At 28.5% G+C, this 27,330-nt stretch overlaps 1 protein-coding gene and 1 long non-coding RNA gene across 5 annotated transcripts; one reads left to right on the top strand and one right to left on the bottom strand.

Annotated features, from left to right (window-relative positions):
* Window positions 1-30: 30 nt before the first annotated feature.
* LOC105678985 (uncharacterized) lies at window positions 31-18,853 on the top strand. 4 transcript variants are annotated; one of them, XR_010888930.1, is made up of 14 exons: window positions 31-192; window positions 905-1,093; window positions 1,372-3,226; window positions 3,958-4,123; window positions 4,413-6,290; window positions 6,997-7,185; window positions 7,477-9,365; window positions 10,084-10,266; window positions 10,562-12,555; window positions 13,327-13,470; window positions 13,757-14,482; window positions 14,615-15,735; window positions 16,474-16,662; window positions 16,953-18,853. It is a non-coding gene; the product is annotated as an uncharacterized lncRNA (long non-coding RNA). The 4 variants fall into 4 exon arrangements; XR_010888931.1 differs by having other exon boundaries at window positions 3,958-4,159; XR_001101772.2 differs by lacking the exon at window positions 3,958-4,123.
* LOC105678982 (aminopeptidase N) lies at window positions 18,493-27,317 on the bottom strand. The gene is made up of 15 exons (XM_012378753.2): window positions 27,141-27,317; window positions 26,473-26,578; window positions 26,120-26,388; window positions 25,668-25,871; window positions 25,291-25,431; window positions 24,782-25,117; window positions 24,445-24,595; window positions 24,111-24,237; window positions 23,755-23,845; window positions 23,274-23,457; window positions 21,625-21,835; window positions 21,109-21,386; window positions 20,498-20,697; window positions 20,123-20,299; window positions 18,493-19,652 (listed from the first exon to the last, which is right to left on the bottom strand). Exons 1-15 carry the CDS (start codon window positions 27,149-27,151, stop codon window positions 19,181-19,183), a joined length of 2,958 nt encoding a protein of 985 aa, XP_012234176.1. The 5' UTR covers window positions 27,152-27,317; the 3' UTR covers window positions 18,493-19,180.
* Window positions 27,318-27,330: the final 13 nt, after the last annotated feature.

Genomic DNA, 27,330 nt, shown 5'->3' with positions numbered 1-27,330 from the left:
GCGCAGGCTCTGTGTGGTTATACGAAGGGAATTTCGGGATCGACGAAAGATCGATCGCAATCCTTCACGCTGTTCTCTTTTGATAGACCATAGTAACAGACGTCTGCCGTGATTTGCTGGGACATTCACGACGAGGCTTGTAAATATATCGAACTCGATTCTCCTTAAGAAAAAAACTTCTATTACATTTTGGTAAGTGACTTTCATTCAATTTCATTATAACATTTAATTTACTGTTATTATTTAATTAGACTTAAAATTATTAAAACGATTTTCGTTTCACTATTTCTTCAATAACTTTCTTCGTTATATGCATTTTTGTGAAAATAAAACAGATGATATCGAGAGAATTTATTTTAACATACATTACATCCAGTAAGATGGGATTTAATATAGGTAATAATTGTGCTCTTTTATGAGAAGACTTTATGTATTAACGATTTCTTTCGTCAATGTCCTGTGTTTAATAACCGTACACGTATTGTAACTATAACGCCAAAACTGTTCACACTATAATTAGCTTATGTTTTAATCGTGACAAGACCAAATAATATTGAACGTACGAATTCCATTCGAACGAATTAGACTAATAGACATAATCAATTTTGCGGCACCTTTTGGTATAGTAAACGTATCAAAGAAATAACCGTTAATATTTTACAATGTTATTCACATGTCCTCTATAGAGTTATGTTTCTTTTTCTGCTTTATGCATGCATGTGATAAATAATGAACAGTGTTAACTTTACAATTTAAAATTATTGCCAAAAACAAATAAATTATATTATCTATTGAAACAACTTACAAATTTGTGTACATAAATCAGATTACATTTCATGATTTACTTGTTTGAACATACAATGTTATGATTAAAATAAAATTTATTTAATTTATATAATTTCAGATCAGTACGTGCAATAATTATTGGTAATAAAATTTTCGTAAAAAAAGACATTATATTGATCAAACGTAACTGCTGGAAATTTAGTCAAGACAGCAAACAAAAAGATGAGTTTTAAAATAAGCTTGTTGTTCGTACTTGCTACCTTCAGCATTTTTAGGCATGAGACACTAGCAGTGCGGTGGGGAAATAGTAAGTGTTTTTTTTCTCTCATATTGGACACTCACAGTAATTTTTTATTATATTTGCTATTATAATACTTTTTATATAATTTAGAAATTTCAAATTATTAATAATTATTTTATGCATATATTTAGCTCATAAATTGCAAAAATATGAAGTTGTTAGTTTAATTTTACCGCAATAATAGAATAGGTATTTTCACTGTAAATAAATTAAAGTATTATTTTTTATAGTTTATTGTATGCGTCATGATTTAAATTTTTGCACAACGTATATTTTTTTTACAGCGTGGGTGATACCTGAAATATGTTACGATAAATTACACCATGGTGATCCTAATTCTTTTTCTTCCAAGAAAATAGTGAGGTATTGGTTTAATGTGACCGATGGTGAATGTAAATTTTTTGAATACACAGGTTACGGAGGCAATAAAAATAATTTTCCAACTTATGAAGGTTGCATGTTTATATGCTCTTAAAGATACATACCTTCCCGAAGTTACAAATTTAGAAAACATTGACAATTGATAAGTATTTGTAATAGTTAAATTTTGAATTTCAATGAAAGTATTATATAAAAAATTTAGTAGCCTTTAGTAAATACTTGTAAAAATGTTTTATTTTTACAATAAATGACTGTAATAAAATAAAAAATGTACTTATAAATATATAAAATATGTAATAATATTTATGTGAATAAAAGAAAATACTTCTCAATTTATTATTTTTAATCTTTCTCGCTATAATGGGCACATAATACTATGTACAATAATTTAATAACATTAAAGTATATAATACTTTGAATAAAACTTAATCAGTGTTTATTGAAATACTTTTTGGTTTAAAAAATATCATCTTATATGGAATCACCGTAATTGTATTAAATTATTATCAAAATTATTGCACATATGCAACAGAAATTGGATTTCTTTTTATATTTAGATATTGTATAAGTTTCATGTGTTCTTTAAATATGTAAGGTGAATAGAAAACAATTTCAGGTAAGAAGTATTAAAATTTTAGAATTTCTTAACTTTATTTATTATTATGAATAGATAAATATGATAATAACTTGATGTCAAATAAATTACATTTCTCTGACGACATATAATCAGTGTCAATATATCGATCAAATACACATGGCGCATAACACACGTGATCGGTTGTGCACCAGTAATTAGTTAGCACTGGGAATAAAAGTAATTATGTTGAAACATACAAATAACTTGCATTATACTTGCTCCTTTGATTTCCATAATTGTTCTATTTTAATTGATTAATATTAATATCGTATTACTATATGGTATTCAGATCACATATAAGTTCATTATTTTTATAGGAAATTACTGTAACAAAATTAAATCCGTTGAAAGATACGTGTAAGATAAACTGAATTTTTTTTGTTTTACTATTTTATTATATTATATTATTTATTTTACCATATATTAAATATATAATACTATATACAATTAAGTAATAACATCAGAATATATGTAAATTTAATTAAGGATAATAAATGTTTTTTGAGATATCTATGCAATTTTTAAATATTTCCTCCTTCCTATCCATTTTCTACATAAATTGGGCACAGTTCCATAAGTTATAGACAAAGTTGGATGTAAAAGCTTTGCAACATTTAGTTTTAATTAGTTGGAAGCAAACTATAAAGTTTAATCTTAAAGTTAAAACAATATATATAAAATAAGTGATATCTGTTTCGGGATTAGTAAAACATTTTATTAAAAACTAAAACAGTACGAAATGTATAATATTACTGCGATATTATTGAAGTATTAAACAATATACATGTACTTCATGATTAGTGTACGGTTCAGATTATCATTATAGCAAATACTTATTGCGAGCACTTTGAGATTTTGAATAGGCGACCTTTTGCCTTACCGCATAGTATACTACAACGATGATTCGCTATTTGCCAATCACGTTATTAGTAGACAATGCGCAAGCTCTGCGTGTGGTTGTAGAGAGGGAATTTCGGAATCGATGAAAAATCGATCGTGATTCTTCATGCTGTTGTCTTTTGACCGATCATAGTAGCAGGCGTCTCTCGTGATATGCTGGGACATACACGACGATGGTGGAACTTGATTCTTTTTAAGAAAAGAACTTGTCTTTGAACTTGGTAAGTGATTTTCAATTAATTTTATCATGACATTAAAGTTATTATGTAATTAGACTTAAAATTATTTAAACAAATTTTGTTTCGCTATTTTTCCAATAACTATTTTTTTTATATGCATTTTTGGGAAAAGTAAAACAAATGATATCGAGAGAATTTATTTTAACATATTTTACATCCAGTAAGGTGGGATTTAATATAGGTAACAATTTTGCTTCTTTATGAGGAAATTTTATGCGTTAACGATTTTTTTCGTCAAAGTATTTGTCCTGTATTTAATACCCATACACGTATCGTAACTATAACGCTAAAATTGTTCACACTGTAATTAGCTTATGTTTTAATCGTGACGAGAGCAAATAATGCGGAACGTGTGAATTACATGCGAACGATTAAGTCTAATAGCCATAATCAACATTGCGACACCTTTTGGCATAGTAAACGTATCAAAGGAATAACCGTTAATATTTTACAATGTTATTCACATGTCCTCTACAGAGCTATATTCTTTTTTCTGCTTTATGCGTGCATGTGATAAATAATGAACAGTGTTGATTTTACAATTTAAAATTATTGTAAGGAACACATAAATTACATTATCTATTAAAATAACATATAAATTCGTGTACATAAATTAGATTAGATTTTATGATTTATATATACTTGTATGAACATTAATTTTTATATATGATTTTATGATCAAAATTAAATTTATTTAATTTTTGTAATTTCAGTTCAGTACGTACAGATAATAAATTTTTCATAGAAGGAGATATTATATTAGAAATTTAGTCAAGACAGCACACAAGAAAATGAGTTTTAAAATAAGCTTGTTATTTGTATTTGTTGCTTTCATCGTGTTTACGCATGAGACATCAGCATCTTCACTTTGTGGAGAAAGTAAATGTTTTATTTCTTTCATATTGAACACTTACAGTAATCTTTTATTATATTTGCTATTATAATATTTTTTATACAATTTAGAAATCTTAAATTATTAATAATTATTTTATGCATATATTTAGTTATCATGAATTGCAATAAATTGCAAAAATATAATGTTGTTAATTTAATTTTATTGCAATAATAGAATAGATATTTTTACCGTACATAAATTGATATATTATTTTTTATAGTTTATTATATGCTTTATGATTTAAGTTTTTTGCACAACGTACATCTTTTACAGCGAATACCTGGATGTTACCTGGAAAATGTTACTATAGGTTACACAGTGGTGATGACATTGACGATCCATGGATGAATGAAATAAGATATGGGTTTAATGTACTCAATGGATCATGTATACCTTTTGTATACTCAGGTTTCGGAGGAAATGGAAATAATTTTGCAACTTATCTAGATTGCATGACTACATGCTGTGACAGATACATACCTTTCCAAAGTTAGATAATATTTACACTTGATAAGTAGTTGTAATAGTTAGATATTAACTTTCAATAGAAGTACAAAATAAAAAACTGTGAGATCTTTACTAAATACTTGTAAAAATGTTTTATTTTTACAATAAATGACTGTAATAAAATGAAAAATGTACGTATAAAAATATAAAATATGTAAAAATATATATGTGAATAAAAGAAAGTATTTCTTAATCTATTATTTTTAATCTTTTTTGCTTTGTTGGGCACATAATACTACGTACGATAATTTAATAACATTAAAGCATATAATAATTCGAATAAAACTTAATCAATGTTAATTAAAATATTTTTCTGGTTTTAAAAATATTATCTTTTATATGGATTCACAATAATTGTATTAAATTATTATCAAAATTATTGCACATATGCAATAAAAACTGTATTTTTTTTTAATATTTAGATATTTGACATATTGTAAAAGTTTGATGTGCTTTTTAAACATGTTAAGTAAATAAAAAACAATTTCAGGTAAAAAGTATAAAAATGTAAAAATTTCTTAATTTTATTTATTATTATGAATAGATAAATGTTATAATAACTTGATATCAAATAAATTACATTTCTCTGACGTCAAATAATCAGTGTCAATATATCGATCAAATACACATGGCACAATACACACGTGATCGGTTGTGCACCAGTAATTAGTTAGCACTGGGAATAAAAGTAATTATGTTGAAACATACATATAACTTGCATTATATTTGCTCCTTTGATTTCCATGATTGTTCTACTTTAATTAATTAATATTAATAACGTAATACTAAGATGAAATTCAAATGAAATATTCACATATAAGTTCGTAATTTTTCTAAGAATTAATTGTAACAAAATTAAATCCGTTGAAATATACGTGTAAAAAAAACTGAATTTTTTTTTGTTTTACTTTTTTTATTATATATTATTTATTTTACCACATATTAAATATATAATACTATATACAATTATGTAATAACATTAGAATATGTAATTTTAATTAAGAATAATCAATGTTTTTTGAGATATCTATGCAATTTTTGAATATTGTTTCCTTTCTATCCATTTTCTACGTAAATTAGGCACAGTTTTATAATTTATAGACAAAATTAGATGTAAAAGTTTTGCGAAATTTTGTTTTAATTAGTTGCTAGCAAACTATAAAGTTCAATCTTAAAATTGAAACATTATAAATAAAATAAATGATATCTGTTTCGTAATTTGCAAAATATTTTATTAAAAAATAAAGCAGTACGAAATGTATAATATAACTGCAATATTATTGAAGTATTAAACAATACACATGAACTTTATGATGAGTGTAGGCTTCAGATTATCATTATAGCAAATACTTATTGCGATCACCTTGAGATTTTCAATAGGCGTCTTTTCGAAGCCTTACCGCAAGGTATACCACAACGATGATGTTTGCTATTTGCCAATCATGTTATTAGTAGACAATGCGCAGGCTCTGCGTGTGGTTATAGAAGGGGAATTTCAAAATCGATGAAAGATCGATCGCGATTCTTCATGCTGTTGTCCTTTGACCGATCATAGTAGCAGGCGTCTCTCGTGATATGCTGGAACATACACGACGAGGCTTGGAACTCGATTCTTCTTAAGAAAAGAACTTCTCTTAGAACTTGGTAAGTGACTTTCAATCAATTTTATCATAACATTATATTTACTATTTAATTAGATTTAAATTTATTTAAACGAATTTTGTTTTACTGTTTTTCCAATAACTTCCTTTGTTATATGCATTTTTGTGAAAAGTAAAACAGATCATATCAAGAGAATTTATTTTAACGTGTATTACATTCAGTAAGGTGGGATTTAATATAAGTAATAATTTTGCTCTTTTATGAGAAGATCTTTGCATTAACGATTTCTTTCGTCAAAGTCTTGTCTTTAATACTCATACACGTATCGTAACTATAAGGCCAAAATTGTTCACACTATGAATAGCTCATGTTTTAATCGTGACGAGAGCAAATAATGCAGAACGTGCAAATTCTATTCGAACGATTAAGACTAATAGACGTAATCAATGTTGTGGCACCTTTTGGCATTCTAAACGTATCAAAGGAATAACCGTTAATATTTTACAATGTTATTCACATGTCCTCTATAAAGTTATGTTTCTTTTTCTGTTTTATGCGTGCATGTGATAAATAATGAACAGTGTTGATTTTACAATTTAAAATTATTGTCAAGCACAAATAAATTATATTATTTATTGAAACAATTTATAAATTTGTGTACATAAATTAGATTACATTTTATGATTTACTTGTGTAAACATACAATTTTATGATCAAAATATAATTTATATAATTTATATAATTTCAGATCAGTACGTGCAGTAATTATTGATAATAAAATTTTCGTGGAAAAAGACATTATATTGAAGAAACGTAACTGCTAGAAATTCAATAAAGACAGTACATGAGAAGATGATTTTTAATATAAGCTTGTTATTTTTACTTGCTACCTTCAGCATGTTTAAGCATGAGACACTAGCATTTCGGTGGTGGGGAAGTAAGTGTTTTATTTCTTTCATATTAAACACTCACAGTAATCTTTTATTATATTTGCTATTATAATACTTTTTATATAATTTACAAATTTTAAATTATTATTATTTATTTTATGCATATATTTAGTTATTATAAATTGCTATAAATTGCAAAAATATTGATGTTGTTAGTTTAATTTTACCGTAATGATAGAATAGGTATTTTTACTGTACATATATTGATATATTATTTTTTATAGTTTATTGTATGCGTTATGATTAAAGTTTTTGCACAACGTATATCTTTTTTACAGCGTCGAGGATACCTCTAAAATGTTACCAAAAGTTAGACACTGGTGATTATTCTACTCATATTTCCATGGATATAGAGAGGTATTGGTTTAATGCGCACTATAGATCATGTGAATCTTTTGCATACTCGGGTTACGGAGGCAATGAAAATAATTTTGCAACTATTAGAGAATGCATGATGACATGCTCTAAAGGATACATACCTTAACGAAGTTTCAAATTTGGAAAACATTGACAATTGATAAGTATTTGTAATAGTAAGATATTGAATTTCAATAAAAGTACTATATAAAAAACTCTGTGGTTTTTATTAAAAACTTGTAAGTGTTTTATTTTTACACAATAAATGACTGTAATAAAATGAAAAATGTACGTTAAATATATAAAATATGTAAAAATATATGTGAATAAAAGAAAATGCTTCTTAATTTATTATTTTTAATCTTTTTTGCTATATTGACCACATAATACTACGTACAATAATTTAATAACATTAAAGCGTATAATAATTTGAATGAAACTTAATTAGTGTATCTTGAAATATTTTTTTGATTTAAAAAATATTATCTAATATGAAATTATTGTATTTGTATTAAATTATTATCACAATTATTGCACACATGCAACAAAAGTTGTATTTTTTTTATATTTAAATAGTGTAAAAGTTTGATGTGCTTTTTAAATATGTAAGGTAAATAGAAAACAATTTTAGATAAGTAGTATTAAAATTATAGAATTTCCTAACTTGATTTATTATTTATGAATAGATAAATATTATAATTACTTGATGTTAAATAAATTACATTTCTCTGATGAAAAATGTTCAGTGTCAATATATCGATCAAATACACATGGCGCAATACACACGTGATCAGTTGTGCACCAGTAATAAGTTAGCACTGGAAATAAAAGTAATTATTTTGAAACATAGAAAGAACTTGTTCTTTAATTGCTTTTTTGATATCCATAAATGTTTTACTTTGATTAATTAATCATAATAATGTAATACTGTATGAAACTCATATCAGATATATCACATATAAGTTCTTTATTTTTATAAGAACTAATTGTTACGAAACTAAATCCATGGAAATATATGTGTAAGAAAAACTGAATTGTTTTTTGTTTTAACTTTTTTATTATTAATTATTTATTTTAACACATATAGAATATATAATACGATATACAATAATTTAATAACATCAGAACATGTAATTTTAATTAAGAACAATTAATGTTTCTTGGGATATCTATGCAATTTTTAAATATTGTATTTTTTCCTATCCATTTTGTACGTAAATTGAACACAGTTCCATAATTCATAGACGAAATTAGATGTAAAAGCTCTGCGAAATTTAGTCTCAATTGGTTAGAAGCAAATTATATAGTTCAATCTTAAAGTTGAAACACTATATGTATATAAAATAATTGATATCTGTTTCAGGATTTGCAAAACATTATATTAAAAAATAAAATAGTGAAATGAAATAACGAAATGTATAATATTACTGCGATATTATTGAAGTATTAAACAATATATGTACTTTATGATGAGTGTACGTTTCAGATTATCATTATAGCAAATACTTATTGCGAGCACCTTGAGATTTTCAATAGGCGTCCTTTCGAAGCCTTACCGCAAGGTATACCAAAACGATCATGTTCGCTATTTGCCAATCACGTTATTAGTAGACAATGCGCAGGCTCTGCGTGTGGTTATAGAAAGGGAATTTCGGAATCGTTGAAAAATCGATCGCGATCCTTCATGCTTTTGTCTTTTGACCGATCATAGTAGCAGACGTCTCTCGTGATTTGCTGGGACATTTACGACGAGGTTTGAAATTATATCAAACTCGATTCTTTTTAGGAAAGGAACTTCTCTTAGAACTTTGTAAGTGACTTTTTTTCAATTTTATCATAACATTAAATTTGCTTTTACTATTTAATTAGATTTAAAATTATTTAAACAAGTTTTGTTTCACTATTTTTCCAATAACTTTCTTCGTTATATGCATTTAAGTGAAAATAAAACAGATGATATCGAGAGAATTTATTGTAACATGTATTACATCCAGTAAGGTGGGATTTAATATAAGTAATAATTTTGCTTTTTTATTAGAAAATTTTATGCATTAACAATTTCTTTCGTCAAAGTCCTGTGTTTAATACTTATACACGTATTGTAACAATAACGCAAAAATTGTTCACACTATGATTAGCTTATGTTTTAATCGTGACGAGATCAAATAATACGGAACGTGCGAATTCTATTTGAATGAATGAGACTAAGAGATAAAATCAATTTTGCGGCACCTCTTTGCCTAGTGAACGTATCGAAGAAATAACCGTTAATATTTTTTAATGTTATTCACATGTCCTCTACAGAGCTATATTTTTTTTTTGCTATATGCATGCATGTGATAAATAATGAACAATGTTGATTTTACAATTTAAATTTATTGTAAAGAACACATAAATTACATTATTTATTGAAATAACTTATAATTTTGTGTACATAAATTACATTAGATTTTACGATTTACTTGTATGAATTATCTATATACGATGTTATGATCGAAATTAAATTTATTTAATTTATATAATTTCAGATCAGTACGTACAGATAATAAAATTTTTATAGAAGGAGACATTATATTGATCAAACGTAATTGCTAGAACATCAGTCAAGACAGCACACAAGAAGATGAGTTTCAAAATAAGCTTGTTATTCGTACTTATTGCCTTTAGCGTGTTTACGCATGGCCAAAGACCACCTTCTCTTAGTAAAACAAGTAAGTGTTTTATTTCTCTCATATTGAACACTTACAATAATCTTTTATTATATTTGCTATTATAATATAATATCTTTTATATAATTTAGAAATCTCAAATTATTGGTAATTATTTAAATCATATATTTAGTTAACATAAATTGCCATAAATTGCAAAAATATTAAATTGTTAGTTTAATTTTATCACGTTGATAGAATAGATATTTTTACTGTACTTAAACTGATATGTAATTTTGTATAGTTTACTGCATGCGTTATGATTTAAGTTTTTGCATAACGTTTATTTTTTTTACAGGGTCGAGGCTGCCTGCAGAATGTCACTATTTATTACACACTGGTGATCGTTCTTTTCATCGTTCCAAGAATATAACGAGGTATTATTTTAATGTGACCAGTGGACAATGTTTACCTTTTACATACACGGGTTACGGAGGCAATAGAAATAATTTTGCATCTTATACAGAATGCATGAATAGATGCGGTCGGGGATACATATCTTCCCGAGCTTACCGAAGTATCAAATTTGAAAAACATTGACAATTGATAAGTATTTGTAATAGTTAGATATTGAATTTTAATGAAAATACTATATAAAAATTCTGTGATCTTTATTAAATACTTGTAAAAGTGTTTTATTTTATAATAAATGACTGTAATAAAATAAAAAATGTACGAATATACATATATAAAATATGTGAAAATATATATGTGAATAAAAGAAAGTTCTTAATTTATTATTTTTTATCTTTTTCGCTATATTGGGTACATAATCTACGCAATAATTTAATAACACTAAAGCATATAATTATTTGAATAAAATTTAATCAGTGTTTCTTGAAATATTTTTTTGGTTTAAAAAATATTATGTTATATGGAATTACCGTATTTGTATTAAATTATTATTACAATTATTGCATACATGCAACAGAAGTTGTATTCTTTTTTTATATTTAGATATTGTAAAAGTTTGATGTGTTTTTTTAATATGTAAGGTAAATAGAAAACAATTTCAGGTAAGAAGTATTAAAATTTTGAAATTTCTTAACTTGATTTATTATTTATGAATAAATAAATATTATAATTACTTGATGTTAAATAAATTACATTTCTCTGATATGAAATGTTCAGTGTCAATATATCGATCAAATACACACGCAGCAATATACATGCGGTCAGTTGTGCACCAGTAATAAGTTAGCACGAGGAATAAAAGTAATGTTGAAACAAAAAAAAACTTGCTCTTTAATTGCTTCTTCAATATTCATAATTATTTTACTGTAATCAATTATTATTAATAATGTAATCCCAGCGAGGAATGACTCGTCGAATTGTTGTCGAATTAACATCAATATGATGTAATATCGATGATTTCGACGTCAATTAGACATCAATTTGACGTCTATTCATAAGTCATTTCTCGATGGGATACTGTATGGAATTTAGATCAGATATTCACATATAAGTTCTTTATTTTTATAAGAATTAACTCTAACAAAATTAAATTCGTTGTAATTTATGTGTAAAAAAACTGAAAATTTTTTTGTTCCAGTTTTATTTTTTTAATTATATATTGTTTATTTTACCATTTTGAATATATAATACCATATACAATGATTTAATAACACCAGAACGTGTAATTTTAATTAAGAATGATCAATGTTTCTTGGGATATCTATGTAATTCTTAAATATTGTATCCTTCTTATGCATTTTCTACGTAAATTGAGCAAATTTCCATAATTTATAGACAAAATTAAATGAAAAAAATCAGCAAAATTAAGTTTTAATGGATTGGAAGCAAACTATAAAGTTCAATTTTAAAGTTAAAACAATATAAATAAAATAAATGATATCTGTTTCGGGGTTTGCAAAACATTTTACTAAAAAATAGAATAGTACAAAATGCATAATATTACTGAAATATTAAACGATAAACATGTACCTTATGATGAGTGTACGGTTTAGATTATCATTGTAGCAAATATTTATTGAGAGCAACTTGAGATTTTCAATAAACGACCTTTCAAAACCTCACGATACGCACGGTATACCACAAGGATGATATTCGCAATTTATGAGCCACGATAGCAGACAATGCGCAGGCTCTGCGTGTGGTTATACGAAGGAAATTTTGGGATCGACGAAAGATCGATCGCGATCCTTCACGTTGTTCTCTTTTGATAGACCATAGTAACAGTCGTCTGCCGTGATTTGCTGGGACATTCACGACGAGGCTTGCAAATATATCGAACTCGATTCTTCTTAAGAAAAAAACTTTTATTACATTTTAGTAAGTGACTTTCAATCAATTTTATTATAACATTTAATTTACTTTTACTATTTAATTAGACTCAAAATTGTTTAAACGATTTTCGTTTCACTATTTTTTCAATAACTTTCTTCGTTATATGCATTTTTGTGAAAATAAAACAGATGGTATCGAGAGAATTTATTTTAACATGTATTACATTCAGTATGGTTGGATTTATTATAGGTAATAATTTTACTCTTGTATCAGAAAACTTTATGCATTAACGATTTCTTTCGTCAAAGTCTTGTGTTAAATATTCAAACACGTATTGTAACTATATCGCAAAAATTGTTCACGCTATGATTAGCTTATGTTCTAATCGTAACAAAACCTAATAATAATGCAGAACGTGAAAATTCCAATCAAACGATTAGGTTTAATAGCTATAATTAATTTTGTGGCACCTTTTTGCATAGTAAACGTATCGAAACGATAACCGTTAATATTTTACAAGGTTATTTACGTGTCCTCTACAAAGCTATATTTCTTTTCCTGCTTTATGCGTGCATGTGATAAATAATGAACAGTGTTGATTTTACAATATAAAATTATTGCAAAGAATAGATAAATTACATTATCTATTTAAACAACTTATACATTCGTGTACATAAATTACATTAGATTTTATGATTTACTTGTTTAAACATTAATTTTTGTATACGATGTATGATCAAATTGTAATTTATATAATTTTATGATATAACTTCAGATCAGTACGTACAGTAATTATTGTTATTAAAATTTTTATAGAAGGAGACATTATTTTGATAAAACGAACTGCTAAAAATTTAATTAAGACAAAGAACAAAATGAGTTTCAAAATAAGCTTGTTATTCGTACTTGCTATCTTCAGTATGTTTAGGCATGAAACGTTCGCATCTTGGTTTCGCAACAGTAAGTGTTTAATTTCTGTCATATTAAACACTCACATTAATTTTTTACTATATTTGCTATTATAATTCTTTTTATATAATTTAGAAAACTCAAATTATTAATAATTATTTAATGCATATATTTAGTTATCATAAATTTCCATAAATTGCCAAAATATGAAATTGTTAGTATAATTTTACCGCAATGATAGAAAAGATACTTTTACTGTAAATTGATATGTAATTTTTTATAATTTATTGCGTGCGTCATAATTTAAGTTTTTGCACAATGTATATCTTTTCTACAGGTTGGAGGATGCCTGAAGAATGTTTCAATAGATTGGACTATGGTAATTGCACTGACTATGTTGGCTATGTTGAAAGTACGCGCTTTTGGTATAACGTGACCAATGGAACATGTTCACCTTTTAAATACGCGGGTTGCAGAGGAAATAGTAATAATTTTTATACTTATACAAATTGCATATATGCATGTCGTGACTCAATAGTATCCGATAGAAATTTCACAATTGATGAGTACGTGTAATAGTTTAATATTGAAATAGTTTGGTCTTTAAGTAGAAATACCAAATAAACTCTATTAAATCTTTATATAATATTTGTAAAAGTGTTTTATTTTTATATAATAAAAACATAATAAATGACTGTAATAAAATAAAAAATGTAATAAATATATAAAATATGTAGAAATATATATGCAAATAAAAGAAAGTCTTTTTTTATTTATTATTTTTTATCTTTTTTTTAATATTTAACACATAATATTGTACTACGTACAATAATTTAATAACATTAAAGCATATAATAATTTGAATAAATTTTAATTAGTGCTTATTGAAGTATTTTTTTAGTTTAAAAAATATTAGTTTATATGCAATTAGCGCAATTGTACTGAATTAATCTCGTAATTATTGCACTCATGCAGAAGTGCTTTCAACAAAGGTTGTATTCTTTTTTTAGATTCAGATATTTAACATAGAGTAAAAGTTTGATATGCTTTATAAATATGTAAGGTAAATAAAAAACAATTTTAAGAAAAGTTAAAATTTTAGAATTTTTTAACTTTATTTATTATTTATGAATAAATAAATTTTATACTAACTTGATGTTAAATGAATTACATTTTTCTGATGTCAAATTTTCAGTGTCAATATATCGATCAAATATCTACACATGGCGCAATACACACGTGGTCAGTCGTGGATTACTTAATTAATAAGTTAGCACTGAGAATAAAAGTAATTATGTTGAATCCTACAAAAAACTTGCTTTATAATTGCTTCTTTGATATTCATAATTGTTCTACTTTAATTAATTATTATTAATAATGTAATATTGTATGAAATTCAGAGATTCAAGATCAGATATTCATATAAGTTCTTTATTTTTATAAGACTTAACTGTATTAGTAATAAAATTAACTGTCTTTTAATTGTAACAAAATTAAATCCGTTAATATTGTATATGTGTAAAAAAAATTAAACATTTTTTTCGTTTTTTTTTTACTTTTTTTAATATATATTGTTATTTTATCATATTGATATATAATACCATATATTTACATAATTTAATAACATCAAAGCATGTAATTTTAATTAAGAACAATCAATGTTTCTTGTGATATCTATGTAATCTTTTAATATTGTTTCTTTTGTATTCATTTTTATGTAAATTGAACACAGTTCCATAATTTATAGACGAAATTAGATGTAAAAGTTCTATGAAATTTATATTTAATTGATTGGAAGCAAACTATAAAGTTCAATGTTAATGTTAAGACAATATAAATTAAATAAATGATATTTGTTTCGGGATTTGCAAAACAATTTATTAAAAAATAAAATAGTACAAAATGTATAATATTATTGCGATATTATTGAAGTATTAAACGATATATTTACATGTACTTTATGATAAGTGTACGGTTCAGATCATTATTGTAGTAAATATTTATTGCGAGCATCTTGAGTTTTTTAATAGACGTCTTTTCGACGCCTTACCGCACGCCTTACCGCACGGTATACCACAATGATGATATTCGCAATTTATCAGCCATGTTATTAGCAAACAATGCGCAGGCTCTGCGTGTGGTTCTAGAAAGGGGATTTCAGAATCAAAGAAAGATCGATCGCGATTTTTCATGCTGTTCTCTTTAGACCGATCATAGTAGCAGACGTCTTTCGTGATTTGCTGGGACATATACGACGAGGCTTGGAATGATTTTGAATTTGATTCTCCTTAGGATAAAAACTTGTATTACATCTTGGTAAGTAACCTTCAATCAATTTTATTATAACATTGAATTTACTTTTACTATTTAATTAGACTTAAAATTATTTAAACGATTTCACTATTTTACCAATAACTTTCTTCGTTATATGCATTTTTGTGAAAAGTAAAACAGATGGTATCGAGGACATTTATTTTAACATGTATTACATCTAGTAAGGTTGAATTTAATATAGGTAATAATTTTGCTCTTTTATGAGAAAATCTTATGTATTAACGATTTCTTTCGTCATGGTCCTGTGTTGATTACTTATACACGTATCGTAACTATAATGCCAAAATTGTTCACACTATAATTAGCTTATGTTTTAATCGTGACAAGACTAAATAATACGGAACGTGCGAATTCTATTCGAACAAATAAAATTAATAGACATCAATCAATTTTGTGGCACCTTTTGACATTGTAAACGTATCATAGGAATAACCGTTAATATTTTATAATGTTATTCAATTTTTACAATGTTATTACAATGTTATTCACATGTCCTCTACAGAGCTACATTCCTTTTTTTGCTTCATGCGTGTATATGATAAATAATGAACAGTGTTGATCTTACAATTTAAAATTATTGCCAAGAACAGATAAATTATATTATCTATTGAAACAACTTATAAATTCGTGTACATAAATTTGATCACATTTTATGATTTACTTGTTTGAACATACAATGTTATGATCAGAATTAAATTTATATAATTTATATAATTTCAGATCAGTACGTGCAGTAATTATTGCTAATAAAATTTTCGTAGAAGAAGACATTATATTGATCAAACGTAACTGCTAGAAATTCAATGAAGACAGTACATGAGAAGATGATTTTCAAAATCAGTTTGTTATTCGTACTTGCTATCTTCAGCATGTTTAGGCATGAGACACTAGCATGGCGGTGGTGGAGGAGTAAGTGCTTTATTTCTTTCATATTGAACACTTACAGTAATCTTTTATTATATTTGCTATTATAATATTTTTTGTATAATTTAGAGAATTTTAATTGTTAATTATTATTTAATGCACATATTTAGTTATCATAAATTGCCATAAATTGCAAAAATATAAAGTTGTTTGTTTAATTTTACCGCAATCATAGAATTGATATTTTTACTGTACATAAATTGATATGTAATTTTTTATAGTTTATTGCATGCGTTATGATTTAAGTTTTTGCACAATGTATATTTTTTTTACAGAGTGGAGGACGCCTGAAAAATGTTACTTTAAGTTGGATCATGGTAATTGCACTGACTATACTGACTATAAGGAAAGTACGTGTTTTTGGTTTAATGCGACCAATGGAACATGTTCACCTTTTAAATACGCGGGTTGCAGAGGAAATGGTAATAATTTTAATTCTTATACAAATTGTATGATTGCCTGCATCAACACAATATTTGAAAAAAATTTTACATTGGATGAGTATGTGTGATAGTTTGATATTAAATTTAAATTGAAATATTAAATGAAAAACTCTGCGAAGTCTTTATAAAATACTTGTAAAAGTGTTTTATTTTTACAATCTATGATTGTAATAAAATTGAATGTATAGATATATATATATATATATATATGTAAATATGTATATATATAAAATATGTAGAAATATATATGTAAATAAAAGGAAGTACTTTTTAATTTATTATTTTTTACCTTTTTCGCTATATTAGACACATAATAATACTACGTACAATAATTTAATAACATTAAAGCATATAATAATTTGAATAAAACTTAATCAGTGTTTATTGAAATATTTTATTAATTTAAAAAAAATATTATTTTATATGGAATTACTGTAATTGTATTAAATTATTATCAAAATTATTGCACACATGCAACATAAGTTGTATTCTTTTTCATATTTAGATATTTAACATATTGTAAAAGTTTGATGTGCTTTTTGAATATGTAGTGTAAATAGAAAACAATTTCAAGTAAGAAGAGTTAAAATTTTGGGATTTCCTAACTTTATTTATTATTTATGCATAGATAAATATTATAATAATTTAATGTTAAATAAATGACATTTTTATGATGTCAAATGTTCAGAGGCAATATATCGATCAAATACACATGGCGCAATACACACATCAATAATTATTAATTTTTATATATAAAAACTCAACAAAAATTAAAAATCTAACAATAGAAATAAAAGAAGCGATTAAGAAGCAATTTTTCTATAAGAACAAATTTGAAAAAAAAAATGTAAATAAGGTTATTTGTTAAGTAAAAATTCGTGATTATTTTCGGGTAATAGCATTATTAATATTAATTAATTAAGTGGAGCATTTATGAATATCAAAAAAGCAATTAAAGAGCAAGTTTTTTTGGTTTCAATATATTTTATGTTTCAATATAATTACTTTTATTCCCAACGTCAACTCTTTATTAATATGTATGGATTGTAAGTTTACTCTACAATTTTTTGCCATATATTTAAACTAATTTTGTTTGTGTGTGTGTGTGTGAGTGTGTGATGGTGTCTATTTAATTAATTACTATAAGACATTTAATTATACAAATATTCTTAATGTAATATAATATAATATAATTGTTGTTAAATAAAAGATAGAAAAATTTCGATTAAAAATATTGAAATGATTGATACTGTATTTTATTAATTCATAAAAAATTATATGCTGTTTTAAAAAATTTTACCTTTGTTAAAGATTCAAATCTCCAAGTCAAGTGGGCGAGAAGATTCTGTATTGTACGAAAAAGATTCTAACATTATATTATATTAATTTTATTGATCGAGATAATTTTACATTAAATCCTAACTAAATTGTTTTTCAATTAAGAACAATGGGTGTGTTTTTGCTTTTATAATTTTATAAAATATTTTATTTTACAATTTTCTTTTTGGAAAAAATGTGTTTACTCAACTTTAACGTTTAAATAAATACGTCACAAGCAATACTGATTTTCATTTGCTTTACAAAAATAAAAGTTTAAATATAATACAATATAATAATACAAATAATACAAATTATTATTTTAATAATAATACAAATTACTTTCAAAATTAACACTTTTAAATTATTGTATGTCTTAGATTTAGTTATGCCTTATGCTAGTCCATGCTCATTATCAGAAACCAAAACCAAGTTTTCCAAGTTCTATTATTGCATTTGAGCTAATAACTGTTGCAGATCTGATCACCAATTCTAATAAAAATTAGATATAAGAATAAAATAATTGCGACGCTATTATTTATGTATTAAGCAAGCAAAGATATCATTATAATTATATTAAAAAAAAAAAAAAAAAAAGTTAAATGTGCTTTAGAGAGCAGCTGAGAAAACATAGACTACACTCTTTACGGGTCAAACATCAGAATCTTGAAAATTCGAGTTCATTCATTCACCCATTCGATCAGGACCATCCGCACCGCGGACGGTCACGCGTGTCTAGCTACTTAATTTGTTGTTATCGGATTAGTAGTTGATTCTAAGATGGTCGCGGAGAGGCCGACGGTAGACACCGAAGCCGCGATCGCGTCCAATTCTTCCTTAGACAGCATCTCGTTGAGCCAGGCGTCAATTATCGGCACGTTCTCCTCATTCCACTTGGTCTCTTGCTTGATGTTTTTGAGCGCCTTCTTGATGATAGCGTCCGCCGATTCGAACTCGTCCTGATGGTCCGTATAAAGCTTGTTCACCATATCATAGCCCTCCTGCGTGTTGAACGACGACGTGGCAAAGTTGACGATGCCGTTCCAGAGGGTGGTCTTGTTCTCGAATCGCTCCTTCACGGTATACCAGTGCTCGTGCAGGAAGTTGAACAGGGTCTTGTAGCCGGTCGCGCTGCTGGTCAGCATGCTGAAGATCAGGCGGATGTCCGTGTCCGTAATATTCTCATTCTGGTCCAGCACGGCTTCCTGCAGCAACCTGCATGTGCGAAGAACAAGACCGATCGCCATGGATATCAAAATTCCGGCGAAAAGTGACGTTTATTTATTTATTATTGGTAGTATTTATTTATTTGTTAAAATATATTGTTGTTTGTTATATTTACTGTGCAATGCAATTATTCTTATTTATTTTTATTTATTCATCATGCGAGATGTAACGAAACTGTCGTTCTTTTTTCCAACTTTTATGAGAAGTATTTATGGAAGCTGAACTTGTATTATCAAAGCCGTCGTTTGCCGTTTAATTTCTTATTCAGACAGCGCGCATCAAACTTTTAAATGATCCACTTTGCTTAAACGGCGTAAGGAAACGACGGCAGAAAGGATGCTCGAGAACTTCACGAAAACTGTATCTAATTACCCGTTTAATTATCCGTTTGGCTGTATTGCGAGGAATAAAATTTATTCGACGCTAAAAGTTGCATGTATCCTTGCGAATATACCGACCTTTCGATTTTGTTCGCATCCTTCGGGCACCCGGCAAGGGTCTTCAATAGGTAAGTGCGCTCGTTCTGCTTCCTCGCCAGACTGGTTTTGGGGAAATTTATTACACGCTGCAATCCGAACTCCCATTCGTCGTCGGTGCCCCATTTGAACACCGGGCAGAGGAATTCATTCGCGACCCTACAAAGTGTAATTTTCGCATTTTTTGTTATAGATCAAACATTTCATTGATTCTTCTGTTTGGTTCAATCTGTGCTCAATGATTTCATAAAACATGCCATAATTAAACTATAATCTCTGACTATTAATTCAAGCAGTTAAATAGTTAAATTCTTTGAGAAAGTTAATTAAACTTTTGATGGCATTCGGCATACTAACGGGTTTCCTTTGTCCGGTTCTTCGTCGATTAGCCATTTCTTGAATTGATCTCTCGCTTCCTTAACGCAAGGTTCGTATCCAGCCCGGCATAGGAAGTTTTTCACAAGGATACGAGCGTGATTTTTCCAGGAGGGTTCACTGGGCTGCGGGGTCTCGCCAAGTTCCAAATAGAGGGGCTTCAGTAAGTTTCGGATATAAGCCTGATAAAATTTAATTTAATTAACGTATCCTAATTTGTAGATTAAAATTGAAAATTGCATGTAGAAAATGAGGAATTTTAAAAGGTGACAAGAAAAACGGATAAGATCCGAGGAAGTCGATTATAATTGAGTTAATAAGTAATTTCCGCTAATTGATAATTTCCGCAATATTCGCTAATTTATCATAGGCATGCGAAACGTGACGCTCTGCATAATTTGGACCGAGTAATCGATATTTAATATTGACTGCAGCTGCTACAAATTAGGCTGTTTGATGTTTAATATCGATTACGTTTACTGCGAATTTCACCACCAATGTTTGATATTAATTAAAACTACTCGATTTGATCATTTAACGCTCGTATTAATTAAATCTACGCCACATTTTCGACCAAAGCAATGTTTACTCGCCTCAAATTTCAAATATACGTCTAATCCCTCGATTCGCCGGCCGACATGATGAATCATCGTGAACACAGGCTCCCAAACCACATGGCTCTTCTCTTCCTTGAGGAAGAGAGTCATGTTCATGGCGATGCCGAAGCACAGCTCGCCGGCGTATGCTAGGTTCCACGCGTCGTGCAGAAGCTTCGCTCTCGTTAACGGAGGTATTTTCTCACGGTCTGGTCCCTGTAGATACTGCGACAACATCTTCCAGTTGCACGAGTCGTAATTCACCGGGAACATTGCTGCAGAGAAATCATGTTTCTATATTTATCGCAATTAATTTTCTCAAAATGTGTTAGAAGAAAGATACTTATATAAAGAGGAATACATTTTTCTCCAACAATTGTAAAGATTGATATTAAACAAACAGCGCCAAAATATGTGTAGAACTCGAAATGTTTTAATTGCACAAAATTATAATTTGCTGTTAAAAGAAATTCGATTGTGACGGTCCTTTTTTTGAAACTGATATTTGCTTACCTATTTCTTCAGGATTGACAATGATAAAATTATTTTTATCGCTGATATCCGTAATAGTTAAATTTCTCGGTTCGTTTTCTTTTGTTAACCACACGGTTGGTTTGGTGTTGTAGAAGTTCAATTTATTTTGAGCCTGCATCACTATCGGAATGTCCCATAGATACGATATTTTTGCCGTTGATTCCGACGCAATGTCTCTCAGGTAGACTTTCTAGAGAGGCACAAAAAAATTCATAATTATTATCACAAAGATATTTTTATCTTACCTTTTTGGAAAAATTATTACTTAATAAATATCTTGGTAAACTTTTGTCGATCTTTTATTTTTTTGATTGATTTAACGTCATAGAGCTTCTTATTAATAAATATTAATTTAAAATAAAATAGTATAAAAATTTTAAAAACAATATACACATTAAGCATCGAAGAAATTAGTAATTTTAAGATAAATAATAAATAAAATAATTAAATTATAAAGCGATGGAAGCAAAAGGAGCTTGATATTAGTGCGAACAAACTTGTATTGTGTTATAAAAACATTGAAATAAACAGACGTTTTAACCTGTCATCAGGCTATTCTCAGTGTCAAATAAATAAAGTACATATGAAAACGCACGTTGATAAATTACAATGAGGTATAGTTTAAGACAATATAATTTAGACGCAAGATTTGTTGTCAGATTAATAAAAAAAGTTAACGTTTTACAATTGATACAATCCATAATAATGCTTGTCGGTTTTACAAATAAGAAATGGAAGAGAACGAGAAGATAACTTATTGGTTTGATAGTCAGATTGTTAATGTCGATACTGAAACTATGTACATCACATTGATATACATTTTTGCTCTTTTTGCTTTCATTGTTTTATAATTTTATTATTTGTTGAGTCTTATCATCGTTAATTTTAAAATAATTATAGGCGCCGCTATATAATTACTTAAATTTTATCTTTGCAACTTCTCGTAATCGATGTATTTTCATAAAAGCGAGGCACGCAATATATATTACGTAACATATGTTTGTACTAAACGCATTAAGTCCTTGATTTTATTGTTTTTTCCGAACGACGCGGCCGTTGTAATGTGCGCGCTTCAGGGACTTGTTAATGTAATCAGCTAGGCGTACTATGCAAATGCTTCTTTTCAACTTATCTGTTTTGTCTGTCAGAAATAATATGTTTGTTTTGGACGTAACAATGTGTTTTACAAATAACTCAATCATTGCACATATTTGTCACATAATAATATATATATATTTCATTATATTTATTATCTATTTATTATTCATATTAAAAATTATATCATTGCTTTATTTTTAGTATGTCTTTTTAATTCTCTTATGTTTTATGCATGTATTTTAATTTATGTAACTGATAGTGTAATGCATAAAATATTTAACATAAGACTCTACTTTACTATATTATCTCTTTATTAATTTCATGTAATAAATCTCAACGTGACACTCGCTAGTAAACATTGTTATCTCTCGGTCTTATTTCTGTTTGCCAATTCCCGCTACCAATGTAAATGTAACTTCCGTTGCCGAGGAATGCGCGAGTAAATAGCACACGCGTGGCCCGTCACTTTATCCGTGCGAAAATCGTGTCTGCCTTCCTGCGTCGCGCGTCCTTGCTTTTGTCCAGCTTACCTGACTGAGATTAATTTTTCCAGTTTCGTAATCGCGATTGACGGTGACCAACGGCACTCTGTCCCGATTGATCCACGACGCGGCGATGCTGTTGATGGTCAGACCTGGCGGTAAATTGTTCGTTTCGTTCGCCACATTATTCAGGTAATTGAAGATGTCATCGGCGAAGAAGGTTCTGCGATCTCTGAATATGAAAAATGCGATTTCGCGATATATAGACTCTGCGGTCGATTAATAGCAAATAAAAGTAGCCGGGAAGCAGTGCGTAAATAAGAAATTTTTATATGCTTTAATTATTCACGATTTTTATCTATTTATAATTTTAATCTACATAAAGAAACTTAATTTTTGCTTTTAAATGTATTGCGGAGATAATAATTTGTTTTTATATAACAATAATAAAAAAATAGTTTGTTCGTAAAAATAAAAAAGTATGAGTTTAAAATCTGCTTCCCAACTAATTGACGGAGGCAATTACTACTCTTTCGACTGCTGATGGAAGAAATTCCTCACACTTCTCTGGAACAGCTCGTAACCAAGGGTGTAATTAAACATTCGGAATACCAACTCGGCTGTAAAATAAACAAAAAAAAAAAAAAAAATTCATTTAAAATACTTACATAACCATTTGAGTTTTAAATTTTATTCGAATTATGTATGATAATTATAATTATACAATATTCTCTTTTATACTTTATGTATAATTTAAAATTTTTCCTTGAATGTTAGATTAACGAGTTATGTTTAACCATAAATATAGATTAACCATAAATTAGAATGTATTTTTATTCGCACTGTGCTGTAAAAATTCTGAGTATTATAATTTATCTTAATTACCTTTTGTCCACGTTGCTTCTTGTCTAATACCGGCGACCCTGGAGAAAGGTGCCGTCTGCGCAAATTCGTAATACAAAGAATACAGCATCGTCATCGGCCATTTTCCTTCCATTTCGTTTGGATTTAGCTGTCGTGTGTTTAAAATGCATAATTTATTTCTTGCAAATTAACATGGCCATTTTATATAAAAATAAAACAAATTTAATTGTACATTTTCCGCTCTCTATAATATCAATATTAATAATTTTGTAGTAAAGACTTTTTGAATAGTTGAAATTATAAAAAAATACTGGTATTACTAAAATAAAGAATGAAAGAAAGGGTAAAGACTCACATCGATTGTCATCATAGACGCCAAGAACGAATTGAGAGCTTTGTTAACCGGCGCATCATTTCGACGATATGGAGTCACGGATTGACCAATCCATTGATAAAGAAGTTCGTAAGCAGTAGTCCAGACGAGAGAACTGCTGATTTCACTTTCCCTAAAAAGATAAATTTATTTCGCACGTGTAAATAATCACGATTCTATCATAAGGATAAAAGTAAAGCAAATTTAATCACTTAATTATAAAAGTTTCACTCTGTCTGTAATGTAATAATATTTAATAGCAGGCACAAAAATATTTGCAATCATCGTGGATGCTGCTGCATCAGAAATTCTAACGTACTTGAAGAACATGAGACCCCAGTTGTCGGACGCTTTGGAAGCACTGTACATGGGCATCGCTACGATGTCCAATTTGGGTAAGCCGATGGAGCTGTTGAAGTAGTCTTGCGCATAATTAATAATCCTTACAACCTTGTCGGGAACGTTAACCAGTGACTCCAAGAAATCCTTGCGACCCCAGACTCTCACTTGCAGCTTTTTCCCGTTTATCTCGTTGACTTCTATCGTAGGATGGATTTCCTGCAGATCCGATATCAGAAGAGCCAATTGGTTCGTTGAGATTCGAGGTGTTTCTGCAAACTCCTCCCGGATTATCGAATTCTCCTGAACTCGTGAACTTTAGAGGGACACAGCGAAATGCAAAAATTATTGTCAGAGAACACCACGGCTATGCGAGACGTGAAAATTAAGACTATTTCTTTATCGCGTCTGGGGAGTTAACAGATTCTAAATGCGCGAGATATTCCGAGGAAAAATCAATGAGTTTTCACATCAATAATATATACGTACACCGATGGCGAGTTCGTGAGCGCCTTGTATTCTTTCGGATACAACAAGCTCAGCTTGAATGTCGCTTTGTACGGCGGTTCATCCATGCAGGGTAACATCTTCTGCGCGTTCTCTAATTGCAAATAAGTGGAGACGAAGGGGCTGAAAGAAGAGAGAGAAAAAAAAGCAAGTCAGCTTTATCGCTACTTTCACTGCATTATTGTCTCGAAGCTTGGCGACGCTCTTATTATTTCAAGCTTTGCTCTTTCACTTCCAACAAAACTCGCAATATTGTGCAAAGTGTCTCGTTAAATTTTTGAGCGACAGAATTTTTGTAAATTTTGAAATACGAGAAATTTCAAGTTTTATTAAACATAAAATATTCATATTGTACTTACTGTTGTAGGCCTTTACGCAAGTCCATATACGTACTTCTGTAGAGGCCAGCATTCTCAGACGTGTCAAGACTTCCGTTATATAAAATGTGGACCTCGCAGACAGTTCCGTTCTTCAGCATTTGCTCCAGATGAATGATCAACCAGGATTTCTTTTCCTGCCGTTCAATCCTCGCGATATAGACGTCCATTGATGTGCCTTTTTCCCTTTATCACAAAAACAAAGATTTTACTACCTAATTTTAAAACCTACGATGATGAACGAGCGAGAGAGGCGAATCTTTGAATAATCCAAGTCGCAGAAGTGCGCGTAAATTCGAATATTACGACTGCATGATATAAATGCAATTAATAAATATATAAAAAGTTAATATCACCCTTGACTTAAATTACTACTTTCACGTTTAAAGCGCGAAATTTTTGTGTTAGCTTAATTAAGTGTTTCGGTTGCTTACACTTCGTCGGGTGGCAATTGAATCACTCTGATTTTGACATCTACAATCGACAGATTTGAGTGCATGTTCAAGATTATCCTGTCGCTGATGTCGGACCAGGTGAGGTTAATTTTGACGTCACCGTCAAACTTAGTGTCCGATACATCTTTGATGGAGGGTATCTTGATGTTTAGGTGATAACTGGTCGGCGTGACTTCGCTCGGTAATCTGTACTGGCGCATTTTCGAGTAGTAGATGTCATTTAAGTCGATGCTGCGCTTCCATCGGCCCTGCGATCGGACGAGCAATTTTGTTTATATTCCATCACTGCGATTATAGTAATTTTTAATTTTTAATTTTTTAACACTATATACTTCGTCATGACTGATGCTTCGTGGAAGACCGTACGGTATCGCCGACAATAGAACGAGGCTTGCGAGCAGTGTTGGCCACATTATGATGCTTCGTACAGAGTGACACCTAAGTCATATTTTGGTGTTCAGTGCAAAGTTGCTCAACGTTTATTTATTTCTTAATAAACAAAATTATTGTATCCTCAAATAAATTCGGCATGAATAATCTGGATTGAAGGCTTTAATGTAACAGTATTCTTATTTATTTCTTTTATTTTTGAAAAATTAATTTAAAACATTAGAAAAATAATTTAGACTAATTCTCTGAAATTTCTTGATTTAAACGGCTATTAGCGATGAACTGACGTATTTGAAATTTTAAATAAAATTGGAACGGCAAAAAGTCAAAAAAGAAAAGAGTTCAGGGTCACTGAAGGGTTCAAGTGCAACAGTGGTTTTTAAGAACCTGAAAATTCAAACTCAATATGAAAAAACCAAATTTAAATTAACTTTCTCAAGTTCTTAAAAAAAAAAAAAAAAAAAAATAGTCACTGTTGCACTTTTAATTTGCAAAAATTGTAATAAAATTTTGTACCACCGATTTCGCAATTATATCACAATTCTAGTATTTTGCAGAAGGGATTTATTTTGCGCAAAAAATATGGCCCTAATCGATCCCGAATGCTTACAACGTTATCATCGCGACAGGCGGTGCACGCCTGAGGGACGCAGAGGACGATCTGTCTGCCGCCGCGACTACAATTCACCGAGTACCAATTCGAGTATCGTCGCACTACGCCGTGTCGTTGGGCTCCGACTATTCTCTTCAAGAAGGAAACGACTTCCCCCGGGAGGTGCGTCTCTGAAACAACCGTGTGA

The sequence above is a fragment of the Linepithema humile genome, chromosome 3 (assembly GCF_040581485.1).
Source record: "Linepithema humile isolate Giens D197 chromosome 3, Lhum_UNIL_v1.0, whole genome shotgun sequence".
NCBI lineage: Eukaryota > Metazoa > Arthropoda > Insecta > Hymenoptera > Formicidae > Linepithema > Linepithema humile.
This window is presented reverse-complemented; position numbering and strand designations above follow the sequence as displayed.

What these genes read in the sequence shown, in the direction of transcription:
- LOC105678982 (XM_012378753.2), bottom strand. An exon ending in CAATTGCCACCCGACGAAGT is followed by an intron (nt 25,872 to 26,119) that starts GTAAGCAACCGA and finishes TTTGTGATAAAG; the next exon opens with GGAAAAAGGCACATCAATGG. An exon ending in GATGCGAACAAAATCGAAAG is followed by an intron (nt 19,653 to 20,122) that starts GTCGGTATATTC and finishes TCGCACATGCAG; the next exon opens with GTTGCTGCAGGAAGCCGTGC.